We start from the raw sequence: 14,496 nt of genomic DNA, 5'->3' as shown, positions 1-14,496 counted from the left end.
ATAAAATTAAACTTCAAGAACTCTTTAAGAAAATTAAAGCTTGTGCAACAGCTGGGGTTTCTCTACACATTAGTTCATTTCTTAGTGACTCCAGTGTTATGGTTCTTATTAATATAGATTTCATTTTTGAGATTATCTTCTGTAGTGCTCCAAGGCTTATTGTGGCTGCAAAGGACAAAATCCTGACTCACTGTGATTTGCCTTTACACAATACAGCAAGATGCCAACCTCCTTATCATATTAGTATTTATTTGGGGCCCAAAGAAAAAAATCTTAGATTCAAACTGCACCCCAAACTTTCCTAATCTGAATTGCCAGAATATACCAGCTTCAGACATGGTGATCAAATACCCCTGGAATTTATGGTGAATATTCAGGAACAAAAAAAGGGGTGTTTCTTTCCAATGGGTGTGTGAGAGTGATGCCAACACACAACAAAATGTGCTCGTGTGTGGTGGGGAGAAGAAAAGAAAAACTTTGCTTCAATCTCACATAGACCCTGCATATTATTCCACTAGAACCTGGCCTCATTCTGCCTGCTCTTTACCTCAAAGGTTCATCTCCTAAGCTTTTAAAATAACTTGCTACTTAAATAATTTGAAATCTAACCTCCTGAAAAAAACCCAATTGTGATAATTGTGTCAGGCTCTGACAGCATTCAGAGATGGTGTTGACTGCATTTTCTAGATACTGGAAGAATTTTCACTTCTTTAAGTGGCTAGAAACTCTGGGTTATCTGTGTTACTAGACCAGTTAGTGTTTCAGCTATATCCAACCTAAATCCATTCAAGAAAAGCTGAAAAGTAGAAAAAATTGCAGGAGATGGTGAAAAACAAGTTAATAGAAGTTTAGGACACAGTCCTAACATAAGGACACCAAGGATGTTACAGCTTCTGCTAACTTGCAGGCAGAACCACTCATGCTTAAAATTTTACATGCTCAGAGAAACACAGAAATGAAGAGACCTGCAAAACCTGATTACTCAATTGCAGATTGTTATGTGGTGACTGTTATGACTGTACCTGCAAACCTGCAGATGCCAGTAATAATAATTCTCACATCATGACAGATGATACCTTTGTGAGACCAGAAATCTGGTGATGAAGTCCAAAGATTAGGATTCTTTAGAGTGGCATGAGTTTCCATTTCAGGAGCTGGATTTTTACCAGTGGTTTTGAAAGTATGGCCCTTATGATCACAATGCTCATATCTCATGTGGGGTGATGGGAAGCAGTGGAAGATTCTGGGGTTAAAGGGTGCTGCTGAAAACTTCTGGGACAGCAGAACCCAACTGCTCATCTGGACTTGTGATCTGTTGCATAGCACTGTGCACATCCGTGTTTTCTACAGACTCCATGCTCATTGCCCAGGACTTGCCCTCTTCATCCACAAATGTTGTTTCATAAGGCTCCACATGTGTCCTATGGGCATCCTGCCTTGGTTCCTCATACTTGCCTTTCCCTTCCTCTGGAAGGCTGGATGCATGAGGTACGAAAGTGCTCCGAGACCCCTCGATGGGAATCTTCACCTGCTCACCGGAGGTAGGTTCTTGAGACAAATCTGGAGATCTCATGAGATGCTGGGTGTAGACACCTTCCGACAGAGAGCCCGACTGAGTCTCGCTGTGCACACGCAGCCAGCGGTGCTGCCGGCTGAAGTAGTTGTAATGTTGGTGTTTGCCCAACTTTTTTTTCCCTAAAAAGCCCAGTGGCTGCTTGGAACTGGAGGACTTGTCCGTGCTTTTCGGTGTAAGCCCTGACATTGTCAGACTGCTCATCTGCTCTGTGCAACGTTCAGCACTGGTGTCCAAGGTACCACACTCTGTCAAGCCTTCTCTCAGTGCCAGGCAGGGCTTCATGTCATGGACTTGGAGGACATTGGGTGCGCTGCCACTCAGGCCACTGCCAGCCTGCTGGGAGATGTCCTGGGACGAGGAGTAAATCAGGTCTAACTCCCTTGGGCTCAATGCATCGCTGGAGTCGTAGTCGCTGTCAGTTGGGAGGAACACCTCGGAGCAGCCTTCTTCATCTGAGCAGGGCTGGGAGTCTGCAATGAAAACTGGTTAACACTAACAAGAAAAGTTCAGCAGAGAAACGGCTTAACTGTCGTTTATGTGTTTTTTGTCTTAATTTTAAATTTACAGTGCTGGAAATGTATGTGTGTTTCCTCTGTGGAATTGCCCTGGGCTGAGGTGACGGCAAAGGCAGTCAGGGAGGATTTATCAGGAAGGAGTTACAGATGTGTTAGACAGGTGGTGGCAGAATTGGGAAAACCAGAAAGAATTAATTTATTATGTTAAGGACAGGAAAAAAATTGAATTTGAATTGGGAATAAATTCTGAGATGATCTGTTTTCTTTTATCTTGCTTTCACTAAATTTCATAGACATGGAGATTTGTGAGAGAAAAAATCTCTAATCCAGTTTCTGTTTTTATTAAAGATGTTGGTTGACTTATTCTAGATTTATATCTCTGTAATGGTGAGCAGGGTGCGATTATAAGTGTGGTATGAGGCTCAAGGCACAACATGGAGATTGATAAATAAAAAACTGCCCTTTTGGCCATCAGGTGCATTATGAGTGTTCAAATCCAAAACAGATACATGTAATTCAAATGCAAATTTTTGGACCAAATCCTACACTGGCACTGAAATCACTGCTGTCTTTTGGCTTCACCAGGATCAATAATATAATAAATGGTGGCATGTGTGATAGAACAGATTGATGCTCCATTGCCCTGGATAGTTTATCTTAGATTCCAGGAATTAAACATAGATTTTATACAGTGCTAACTGTTCACTTGGAGCTCATGTAAATTGTCATAGAGCCCAGCACAAACGAATCCAGGGTGTGCAGGACAAGATAATGCTGCAGTTTGCACTGTGCCAGAGCTAAGGATTATTCTGCACTCATGATCTGTAATACAGGGGAAACATAGCTGAGGGAGGGGTGCTGAGAAAGAACACTACTGTATAATGAGGTGGAGCAAAGCACCAGCCTTTTCTGGTTTCTTTTCTTTTAACCTCATGAAATCTAATCAGAAGAGATTTATTAATTTTCCTTAAATGTATAAAACGGCCAAATTGAAAAAAACCCGAATAATTATTACTGTAATGGTCATGGCAGTTGTTTAATGCAGCATCTGTTGCTTTTGTTTCTACTGTTTCATTTACTTGTTGCTTAAAGATGGTTTATTTTTTTCTCCAAAGTCCTTATTCTGTTAGCAAGATGGGTGTTGCTGTTTAATTTGCTCCATCTTTATTTGCTGTGATCCATTTCTTTAATCAGTTTAATTTTCTGGCTATGCAGAGAAGCAGTAATGATCCCAGTGAGGTGGGTGCTTATTTGTGTAATTTGTGTAACTCAAAATGCTTGTCTAAAACACTGGGAATCCTGAGAGGTATGTGAAAACAGCTGTTAAACTGGACTATTGGCACTAAAATTTGCTCTATCAAAACAAAGCAAGAGGGGCATAAGAAATAATTGCTGCAAAGCAGAGAAACACTCAAAGCCTGGAAAGAAAATGGCTGTAATACCAGAGAAACAGAAGGTGGCAAATGGAAACTATGGAAAAATCTAAGTTAGATTCTGTCAAATTAATGAAAACTATGGGGAGAAATAATAGATACACGATTGATGAGAATGGATAAATAACTTTTGCTTAGCAACTCATGTCTCATCAGTCTAATAAAACTCTGAACATGTGCACAATTAATACACAGCCGTTGTCAGAGCTCTGAAGAGCTTTTGATAATGTTCTTTACCACAGGCTCTGCAGCTGTAATTGGGATGAAGAGTCAGCTTCCTCCATATAAAATATCAGATTGTTGGTGTAGGCAACAAATGAAGCCGTCAGTTTTCACTGTGGATGGATTTTACTGGAATTCTGGACATCATGGAGAAGCCAGTGATAGCATTTGTCCCTTCCAACCTGTTCATTAAGTGATCTGAAACAGCGAGGTGACAAAGTTGGCTGATGATGAACAGTTATTTTGAGTATCTGAAAGTAAAATATGATTATAAAGATTGTAGAAGGATCTCAGGATACTGAGTGGCAAATGACTGGTAAAATGATTGTTAAGATACATTGGCAGGTATGGGAAAAAATTGACTCCTTTTATAAAAAGACATACAAGAGCTGTTATAATTAAAAGTGAGTTCAAAGAGTGTGCTTGGTGAACAAAGAAAAGTTCTCTTACCATTCACAGCTTTTCTCCTCTGGATTCTAGGCTCAGGGGAAGGGGGAGGTGAAGGAAGACAATCTAGATGTGAAGAGGTGGAGCTCATTTTCTTTTGACAGTGTTCTTCTGAAAGATCCACAAGCTTCTTTATGGGCAGGCCTGCTGCTGGCTGCTTGTATCTTGCATACTGCAGTGCTTCTGTGATCCATCTCATGTCCCTCCAGATCTCATCAATTTGCTGTGGAGGAAAAAATAGGGACAAAATATGGTTAAGTCTGAGTATTAATTCTACCTAAGTGTGTACTTTTTTCAAGAGCCCAAGTAAGTCTGTAGTCCCTGCCAAGAGAGAGCAGCAGGATCCCCTGAAAGAACATTCAGATTGAGGTGGTCTGAACCGATTTTGGTTAAGAGGTACCTCAATTAAGAATGTGTAGTTAGGAGGGGTGAATCCAGACCTGAAGTCTGACATGGAAAGAAAATGAAAATTGTATTTTGAATGAGTAAAAACTTGATCAGTTTGTAGCACACCTGGAAGGTGGTTTGATACTGTACTGGAATAAAAGTGAGACTTCTGAAGCATCTTTGCAAACCCAAGTCAAAGCAATTGCTCAGGTAAGACCTAGTTTTTAACAAAGAACATACACGTGTTGATACATAAATGGAGGGCAGAAGCACAGCTATGAGCCAAACTGCAGTTTCTCCCTAACCATTTTAGTCTGCGTACATTTTAAAACTATAAATCTACACAACAGCAGTTCTAACACATGCCTGTTGATGGCAATAAGAGACAAGTGCCTAAATCAATAGCAGGATGTAGCTTTAAGTATCTCTGCAGAGAGGAAAGATGCTGTTTAATGTGGGTCTGAAGAGTCTTTTGATAATGGAACACTTTCAACATCTTTTAACATCATCTTCAAGCCCCTCAAGATCTTTGATGGCTGAGCAAATGTAGCAACCATCAAATGACAGTAGCTGTGAGTAAATACCCTCCTGCTGCAGTATCCTTTCTAGAACTTCCCTCATACTTTTCCTACAGGAGGTTCTGAATTTCAAGTGAGCCTTCCTATTAATATTGCAGTGTTTGAGGGAAGCTGCTTTGCAGTCACACAAGCTACATTCTGTAAGAATGGAGTGAGAGTTCTGGGTCAGTAATGGAGAGGCAAAAGTGAGCGGTACTCTGTGCAGTGACAATTGTCAAATAGGGGAGTGACAGAGGGATCAGAGAGTGACAGAGGGATCAGAGAGCCTGCAGACTGGTATTCGAAGATAACTTCTCTTAGCTGGAGATACTTCACAAAATGCACATTCAAAGTGTGAAATTTACTCCCAAGGGATACTGTAGATGCCAGCTTTGCTGGGGTAGCTCCTGATAAGTCGTGTTGGAGACAGTATAGCTGGATAGCTGGATCTTGGTTTTGACCTAGTATGGCCATTTTTATGTAAAGGTGAAATCCTGACTCCAGTGATGTCAGTGCAAGCCTTGCCACTGAGTTAATTTGAGCTAAGAATATATATCAATAAGAATAACAAATAGTTCAGAGATTAATTCGTAATCCTGCATAATTTCAAGACTTCTGTATAGCTCCATGAAACGAATTCCAGTTAGTAAACATCTCACCTATTTGATTTTAGAGATTTTATACACCTTTTCTGTGATCCTTCCTCTCAACCCCAAACAACAACCATCCTGCATGCAGTTTATTAAAATGCAAATCCTGTTGGTTTTCCCCCTGATGCTGTTCTGCAGGACATTGTAATGAACTGTGGTTCTTTCACAATTTAGGAACATTTGAAGCACTAAATGATATCAATTACAGCTTAACTTCAGTTTTAGTTTCAGTGTCTACAGATTTCTTTCCTTTCTCTGTAACCTTCTGGTAAAGACTCCAAGTACCTTATATTTTGGTTAGTTGGGGTTTTTTCTTCTTCCCTTTTTTTTTAAATCATTTTTTATTTTCAGTTGCCCTCTGACTCCTTTTCAGAACTGCATTTATATAGACTCCCTTGCTCTTTACAATGTTTGGTTTGTGTAGTGACTTCAACACTGTCTTAGATCTGGGATCACACAAATGCTCTTGCGGTTTCGTGGTCACCACTGAAGATTGCGGTATGTGGTGGGCTGAGATATTTTTGCCAATAGGTGGAATACAGATGTTTTTCATTTAAGAGGAAACCTGACAAGCCTAATACACTGTCACAATAATTCAGCACAAAACACTGAAGTTTAAAATGTTCTCCCATATTTTCCCAGTATAGATATGTGACTCAAGCACTTTGGAGAAGAGGAACACAGAACTGTCTATACAGTACCTGCATATGAATATACAAATGCTTGGGTTTGATGTGAAGGATAAAATTTCTCCAAATTCTCCTGCACACTGCAAGAAAGCTAGATTTTCTGAGTGTGAGAATGGGAGGGGATTGAGAGTGAAAGTACAATGGATCTTCCCTCTCTGCCCTGCTACAGGTTGCCAAAAAGTTCTGGACAAGGCAAAGGGGGTCTGAATGCAGAACAAAGGGAAATAGAAATACTGTCCTCTTGTTCATAACTATAGACGGTCAAGCATCTTGTCAAAGGGACAAATGGTTGTCTTGGCCCCTATTCCAACAGAAGATAGCTTGAATATTAAGAATTGAGAGCCGCAAATTTGCACCTCTCTTGTAGAAAGACGGGTCAACCATACCCATAGATATACTCTGCAAAAGTCATGAGCTTTATCTATAAATAACCAATTACCAAAATGGTTTACAAAAGGACAGGCTTTGCTATGGTGCACAATGAGATGTAGTTCAAAGAGCCCTGAGTTGAGTAGGTAAAGTCTTGATTTGGGAACAGTACAGGAAAATCAGGATGAAAGACAGAGAATAAGCAAATTAGACAAGTATGGTAACAGTGGTGATCCTCCTGCACTGGGGGACTGAAGCAGTGCCACTGCATGGTGCTGGCCATGTTCACAGCTGCTTTTGGGGTCAGCTTGACATATGAAATGCAGAGCTGTGTTCTTGAGTGTGATATTGTTGGTGGAGATTGTCTCCACAATCTAGTCTGAATTTTCATTTAAATTTTTTAAAGTGCCACATTATCACAGTGAAAAATGTCCCCAGTTCATACAGACAAAGAAAAACTCTTATACAAATGAATGCCCAGACATGGTGCTAGCTTACCTCAGGTTAGATGGGAGGGAGTTTTACAAGCAGACTGACACATTTCTTTATAACAGTCTAGTATAACTGTCATTTGATTTTACCCATAAAAATCCTTCTATAAAAGCAACAACTAAGGAAAGCATGTTCTGGGTTTGAATTTCATAAAAACAGAATTGCACTTTTGATACAACTGCTCTTTTTATGATGTCTGTGAATAATTCTCCATTTAGATTTCAAATTACAGCCCCATGCAATTTTTAAGAAAGCCACCTTAAAATCTCCTTGGAATAGTCAGAAACAGACTATTACCTGTATGTAGTTTATAACTTGCTGGTGTCTTTGTTTGGCTGCAGCGACTTCACTGTCTGAAATTGCTTCCCTCAGGGATTGCTGGGTTTTCAGAGAGTCCAGCTCTATGACAGCAGAAAGGCGGCAATATAGGCTTATAAATTTTTCCTTGTAACAGCAAAAATGAACTGTGAAAAGACCAAGTGCAAAGGAAAATTCTTACATACTGGTTATGAAATATGAAATCCTTAGCTTTCAGAACACAAATTTTATTAAATATAGTAACTAACTCTGGGTGGGTTACAGGCTTCAGTTCTCCTCTCATTTACCCTGGATTTATTCTCTAACTTCACTGATTTCAAAAGAGTAATTTCTAATTTTATATAAGTGGAGGGATAATCAGGTCCTTAGTATGCAGCTCCAGAGGCTGTCTTGCCCTTGATAGTTTTAATCAGAAAGGCTGTTTCTGAGGCTTTTCTAGCTTATCATTTCTTTGATCAAGAAAGTAGTAACATGACTGGAAAATGAAACTTTTTTTTTTTAAATTGAGTGTTTCAGAAAGAAAGGATCATTTCGAAGGCTGATAACTTTCTCTGGGGCTAAGCTGGTTTAAATCGGGAACTTCAACGTAAATAACTCAGCAGGAAAAGCCTTGCAGTGATATCACAGTTTGGGAGAAACAATTAAAACTGTTTTAGGTGTTACCACACATCATTCTCTGAACACTCCTGCAGAAGGGCAACACAGAAAGTTCAGATATGACCTCTTGTTTTGTGTAATTTGACTTTGGAATAGCACAGAACTATTCAGGCTGTACCAGAGGTAACAAGAGACAGAACGCTACAGTGCCATGGAACTTTGCAAATGTTAATTCACCTGGTGTGTTAAAGCTACATTATTCCAGAACCTGCTGCTGCGCAGGCAAAACTGAGCAGTTACCTCTCCAAATGGCAGTGCAGACATACTGAAACTTGCTGAGGGAGAACAAGTTTTCAGAAATACTTCCCCATTCATTGGTGCTGCAGTAAATGCAAACATACAGCATGATCTTGTTAGAGCAGTGAGTGCCAGTTGGATTTACTGCCGCTGCTCTTCTGGACTGGGGCATGGCATTTTTCAGGGTGTTCCAAGTGTAAAATGCACATATTATTCTCATTGCAAATATTAAAAAAAAAAGAAAACAGTCCCATGTCTACTTACCCCTTACAAACAACATGATTGAGAAGAATTTGTTGAACTAAGAGATCCACTCACAGAAACATTGTTAGTATTAACAATAAAGGCCTAATCTGAACATAGAAATCTCACAAAAAAAGAGTGAAAGAATGAATTCTACCTTCTGGTTTCAGCAATGCCTAGATATTGCAGGGATCCAGTGTGAATAGTGTGTGGTCTTACAGTACGTATGCCATATGTGGTGGACTCTTGAGTGAATTACAGCCGCGGTTTCGGCTCCAGTGCTGAAGTTTTGAGCCTTTGTGGTTTTAAGTCAGACCCTTTAATGTTACTTTAACAAATGTTACTTCAACATAGTCTTTTGTGGTTATGCAATTATATAGTTGGTAGCCACCAGTTAATGGGGAATGGAAGCTTCTAATATTTGAGATGTGAATCACAGTCACTTTATAGAACATCAGGGATACATATATAATAAGTCATATTGAAATGTCATCTGCCTTTGGCCAGAGGATTGCTTACTTAAAAAAATACTCAAAAGTGAAATTCAGCTCTCCATACTGTTTTCTCTACCATGAACTGCTTCCCCACTGCAGCAACATCCCTGAACAGAGAGGGCTGCACCTGGAATGCCTTTTGGGAGATGGCTCTGTTGCATGTTTACCAGTGCCACACCATCCCATGCAGGCTCTGTTGATTTGTCAGACCCATGCAGGCTGTGTCCCTGAAATGAGAGGCACTCCTGGCCCTGGCCTGTGTCCCAGCTAATGAGAATCAAATAGTCTGCCCAACCTCTAGTGAGGAGATTAATTGCGTCAGAGATTAATATGATTCACGCATTAATTTGCATAGCAAGGCAGCAGGCCTCTCTCACCAGGAGAAATGATTCGATCCGCTCCATACTCAGAGGCCAATTGGTGGCTTCAGGGTGGCACATCAGAAGATAAAAGTCTGGCTTTAGGGCACTGCAGCCATGTGACCCAAAGCACTGTGCTAACTCTTCTCATTCAATTACATTAGCTTTCCTTTGAAGGGGTAACTTTTCCTTGGCAGACTACACCATGTATTGTGTGGCTGTTGCACTCATAATTGAATGGCAGCTCAGCTGGCATCTGTCCTCCCACGGCCAGCAGAAACCCCCAGAGCTGTCACAGGCAACACAGTGTGCTGTGGCTGATGTGGCATAAATACAGTGCTGTATTCCTGCCTGATCCAAATGAAATTTGTGTTGCTGGGTGATGATAGGTCATGGATGAGTTGTGACTGCAGATACACAGTCAAGGCAAGACACTCCATTAATATCTACTCTCTTACACAAGTGATTTGAACAGCACTTGGCACTGATTCACAGGAGATAGGAAGGTAATGGTGTCACATAAACACCTGAGAGGGACATCAATAGGGACAGAGTTGCCACTAGAGACCTTTCCTGCAGTGGCTCCTGGTGTACTGACTCGATCAGTTTTGGCACATATCTTTCTCTCTTCTCCAAGGCAGAGGAAAGAAAGATCCCCAATTTTACAGGCTAGAAGGAAACAGAGCAGACTGATGTGTAAGGCTCAGCAGCCCCCACACTTTAATATTCTTTCTAAAAAGAGCTATTAAGTCTTTATGAGCTGCTTTTATGTGGAACCTTTTCTTTTCTCTGTGGACCAAAGAAGAAGAAATAAGAAATAGAGGACCTTGAAGCTAAAGCATCTTATGCCTTCTGTGAAACAGCTGGAAAACTCTGTTTTGGGAAATTCTTACCCAGTCAGCAATGCAATGCAATGGAAGAAGAGAGCTGAATCTGCTACAGCGCAAGATGTGCTCCCCAAAGAAAGAGATTCAAGTCCAGTACTTTGGCATTTTTCATAACAGGTTTTTGCTGCACCATAGCAATGGAACAGTCTCCAGCATTTTTCCAGGTATCAAAGGGAACAAGATGTCTGTCATGTGGGAAAATCTATTCAGATCTTTCACAAAGCTGTGAAGGAGTCAGACCTTGAGTAGGACCATCTGCAATCAGGATCTGCAAAAATCCCTATTACAAAACCAGCAATTATCCTTGTGACAACTTAGATGTTTTTTGCATCTCCTGTCACACTCCAGACTTGCTGTGTCGTATGTGATTTCTCTTGGTTCTGTGTTTTAAAGAGCATCATCTTGCAAAGAAGCTTATAGACATAGAGTGGATAACTGTGGGCCTTGCTCTCTGCTTTGCATTTCAATAACGATGGCTACAGTATATGCTTTAACCGCCCTGCTCCCTCTGTAACTTGTACACCGTTATAGGGAGTGTTGTTGCCAAAGCCATCATGTGATTTATTGACTCTCCACTGGGACAAGGGGGGAAACAGATACAACTTTGTGATTTTATTATAAGGAGACTGGGTTAATATTTCTAGGTGAAGCAAGCTACTATACCGAGTTCAAACATCTGAAGAGGGAGGTTAAGAAATCCTGAGTGTGGGGTGTAAGGATTATTCTGTCCTGGGGCAGTACAGACGTCGTCTGAGGCGGGGAGCAGGAGAAGAAAGGAGACATTGTGACCCAGTTCCAACACCTCCTGTGTGTACAGACGGAAGTGCTTAGCCTGTACAGGGACACGCGCGGGGGAAGGAATAGGAGAGAATTACAACATGGCACTTATATAAACAACACCCCAAATGATATAAAACATTAAAGAAAATTTGCACAACATCAAGCTCGGAATTTTTATAAAACGTAAATATTTGGGGCGGGGGGTGGTGGTGGCTAAATGTGGGTTCATGTCACTACATAAAATAAAGATTTAAAGCTGCAATGTTCCACATTAAAACAACACACACAGGCACAACCCCCCTGAAAACAACATTTATGTTTCTTATTAGGCAGAAAATGATCACATGCCATGTGCTTTTCAAGATTATGATTGCATAATTATGTGAAAACATGAAAATGGATTCAATTAAAAACCTTTAAGATTCAATTTAGGGTTGGTTAAGAGAAATATGCAGCTCTCCCTCAACACAGCACTGAAAAGGTTTAACAAGTGCTGCAGCAAGAGAAAATGGCCCAGGCAGGAGTGGCCTGAGGCTGCTCAGAGCTGCTGTGTGCAGCAAGCACTGCCTTCTGCCCTGGCTGTGTCCCAGTGCCACTGTCCCTGCTCCTGGTCACCACAAAAATAATAAAAATACATAAGTAAATCTGTGGAATTAAAAATTCAGTTCATTAACATAAAAGTTTGGTCCTGAGCCATCAGACCATTTGCATCTGTGTTTAACTGTAAGGTCATGTTGATGTCTATCTCTCAGGCACAACAGATGAGCTCAGATGCTTGGCTGAGCTGCAGCCTCAGGAACATATTGCACAGTGATTTCAATATTTTAGTCCTTAACTCTAAAAGAAAAAACACAGTTGCACAAAAGCTATAACCTCCAAGCAAATGCAGTAACATAGAGACCTGTACAGAGCCCTATTGAATTAGAGTAACTGACCACAAGGCAGCACACCATCTGTCTTAATTCTGGATTTACTTGAGTCTTACTTGGCTCTTCTCAGGCTAGAAGGTGCAGCACTGATGGATTCCTTTTTAAAAGCAAAGCTTAAACCTTTCAAAATCAAGAAATGTAGAACCAGATTAATTTATTTTAAGGCCACATCTTTCTAGCTGCACAAATAGACCTTGAGGTGAATATAAAGATGATTTACTTCTACTTTAAGACCTCTTTACCCTTGCAGACCAAAATAAAATGGAATTAATGTAAACAAGAGACAAACTTCTTAGCTTATTTTTTCATGGATCTCTCACATCATAGATTATTCTCCTTGACTTTATTTATTCACATATGCATTTCTTGTACCTAAATGTAAAGCCAGAAGCCAGACACCTCTCCTCACCCACAGCAATCTGGAGGTCTGGGACTGTATGTTTTAGAAGGGGTACATTCATCTGTGTGCAAAAGAACAGCAAAATGCTGTGTCATTACCAGGCCTTTCCTACATCCTCAATCAAAGCCTCCCAAAAGACAGTCACTTGCTGTGCTTGCCTGGAAAAATGCCTCTTTTTCTTTGTCAGCTTGGTAAAGGTGCTCAAAACTACTGCTTTCATGCAAAAGTGTTTATTTGCACCTGCCTGAAGTTGCACAAATAAGCTAAAAGATGCAAAAATAGCAGGTAGTTGAAATTTGTCTTCTAATCCTTGAATGTTCACATGTCCAGGACAAGAACTGTTTTACTGAAGATGTTCCCCCTTAGAATAATGGAATACGAAACTTCTCTGCTTTGTTTTTCTTGCAACCTGGACATCAAATCCCTACTTATGAGCGACACAGTTTGTAGCTTTTCATTGTGTTCTTAAGAATGGGGTTTTAAAAAGGTGAGAAATCCCACAAAGGCAAATACCTGATGCAGAGGTAGATTGATCTGTTTGAGGAGAGCTTTCACTGCTGTCTGGAGCTCATACAAGAACAATTGAGTAGGGCAGTCTGAAGTCTGATCCATACTTTCCACAGATTCTGAGCCAGAAAGTGTTTGGATCCATTCCCACTCATCTCTGTATGTTGAGTCAAGTTAAAATTAGATATATAACAACAGTTCAGTGCCCAAGCAGGAATTTGGTGTATGTGCATTTGGGATCTGTTGATCGTTTAATCCTCATATACCAAAACAATCTAAACTTGTGCAACCTTGATTGAACTCTAACTTTGAAAAGTTTTCTTTTTCTAGCATGTGCACATCAGACTTCCTCTGGAAGTCCAACTACCTTTGAAGTATTTCAGTAAGGCTTTTCACTTCAGTTTTTCTCTTTCACATTCTTCATTCCGTATCTACCACAGTATTTTAAAAAACATGCATTAGAAATTGCTACAATTAGCAGGAAGTTTGATCTCTGTGAAGGACTATCTTCTACTCACTGCAGCCAAAGAAATTCCTGCTTTCCTCCACACATCTCTATTTGAGACCTAATAAACATGAGAATCAGAGTTCTGGATCCAATCCCTAATTCACCCTGCCCAGTACTCAGTCTTGAACAGCAGCCAGCATCAAACATTAAAAAAAAGAATGTACAGGAAACCTCACTACAAGACAAGTAATAGTTGTGGTATAATCTGTTCCTAAATAAAGATCTGATCTTAAACTTCAAGAGTCAGGGATTGCTATAAACTCTGAAACCTTAGGCTTTATATTCCTTCCAACATAGTTGTTAGTATTCACTACTACATTCTGGATATCCTTGTTATCTATGTAGATATCCAGTTCCTTTTTCCTCATGCAAAATTCTCAGCTGGTTGATGAAATGATATGGGATTAAAAAGCTCCAGAGAAAGGTCAATAAAATGTGTTGCCCACTAGGCAAGGACCAGGCAGTACAAAGAGTGCCCTTGCCAATGGATAAGGGAAGCAGTGGACAAGGGGAAAATGGCTTTCCCAGAGCACAGGAGTTTGCTGTCTGGTTGCATTTATAAATACGGTTTCCAATTGCTATGTGTTTGCTATGGTTTAGGGTGACAAATCAAAGATAAGAGAATAAACAAGAGAATAAACAGAAAAATCCCCCACACCAACAGCCCATAGTCAGCGAAAATCCACAGAAAGTGTAGCACTGAATCCACTGAAGGCTGTGTTAGGGCTGCAGGCTATGATCTTCTGAACAGGTCATTACCCCTGTGCAGAGCTGGAATAATCATGGAATACCATCCTTAGAAACCAATGGGCCCCTATCCACGTGTTCTGGATAGGCCTT

The 14,496-nt window shown here is 40.5% G+C and overlaps 1 protein-coding gene across 1 annotated transcript in view; it reads right to left on the bottom strand.

Moving 5' to 3' along the window:
- Positions 1–6: 6 nt before the first annotated feature.
- The window catches only part of ANKFN1 (ankyrin repeat and fibronectin type III domain containing 1), a 108,167-nt gene continuing 93,677 nt past the window's right edge, over positions 7–14,496 (bottom strand). Inside the window, exons 15-19 of the mRNA XM_017739182.1 lie at positions 13,155–13,305; positions 11,196–11,364; positions 7,635–7,801; positions 4,197–4,416; positions 7–2,046 (exon numbers count right to left, since the gene is read on the bottom strand). Coding sequence (XP_017594671.1) covers positions 1,250–2,046; positions 4,197–4,416; positions 7,635–7,801; positions 11,196–11,364; positions 13,155–13,305 — 1,504 coding nt within the window. The 3' untranslated portion in view covers positions 7–1,249. The remainder of the gene's footprint in view (positions 2,047–4,196; positions 4,417–7,634; positions 7,802–11,195; positions 11,365–13,154; positions 13,306–14,496) is intronic.

This window comes from Corvus brachyrhynchos, unplaced genomic scaffold (assembly GCF_000691975.1).
Source record: "Corvus brachyrhynchos isolate BGI_N302 unplaced genomic scaffold, ASM69197v1 scaffold407, whole genome shotgun sequence".
Taxonomy (NCBI): Eukaryota; Metazoa; Chordata; class Aves; order Passeriformes; family Corvidae; genus Corvus; species Corvus brachyrhynchos.
Note: the sequence above shows the minus strand (reverse complement) of the source record. Positions and strands in the feature narration are given on the sequence as shown.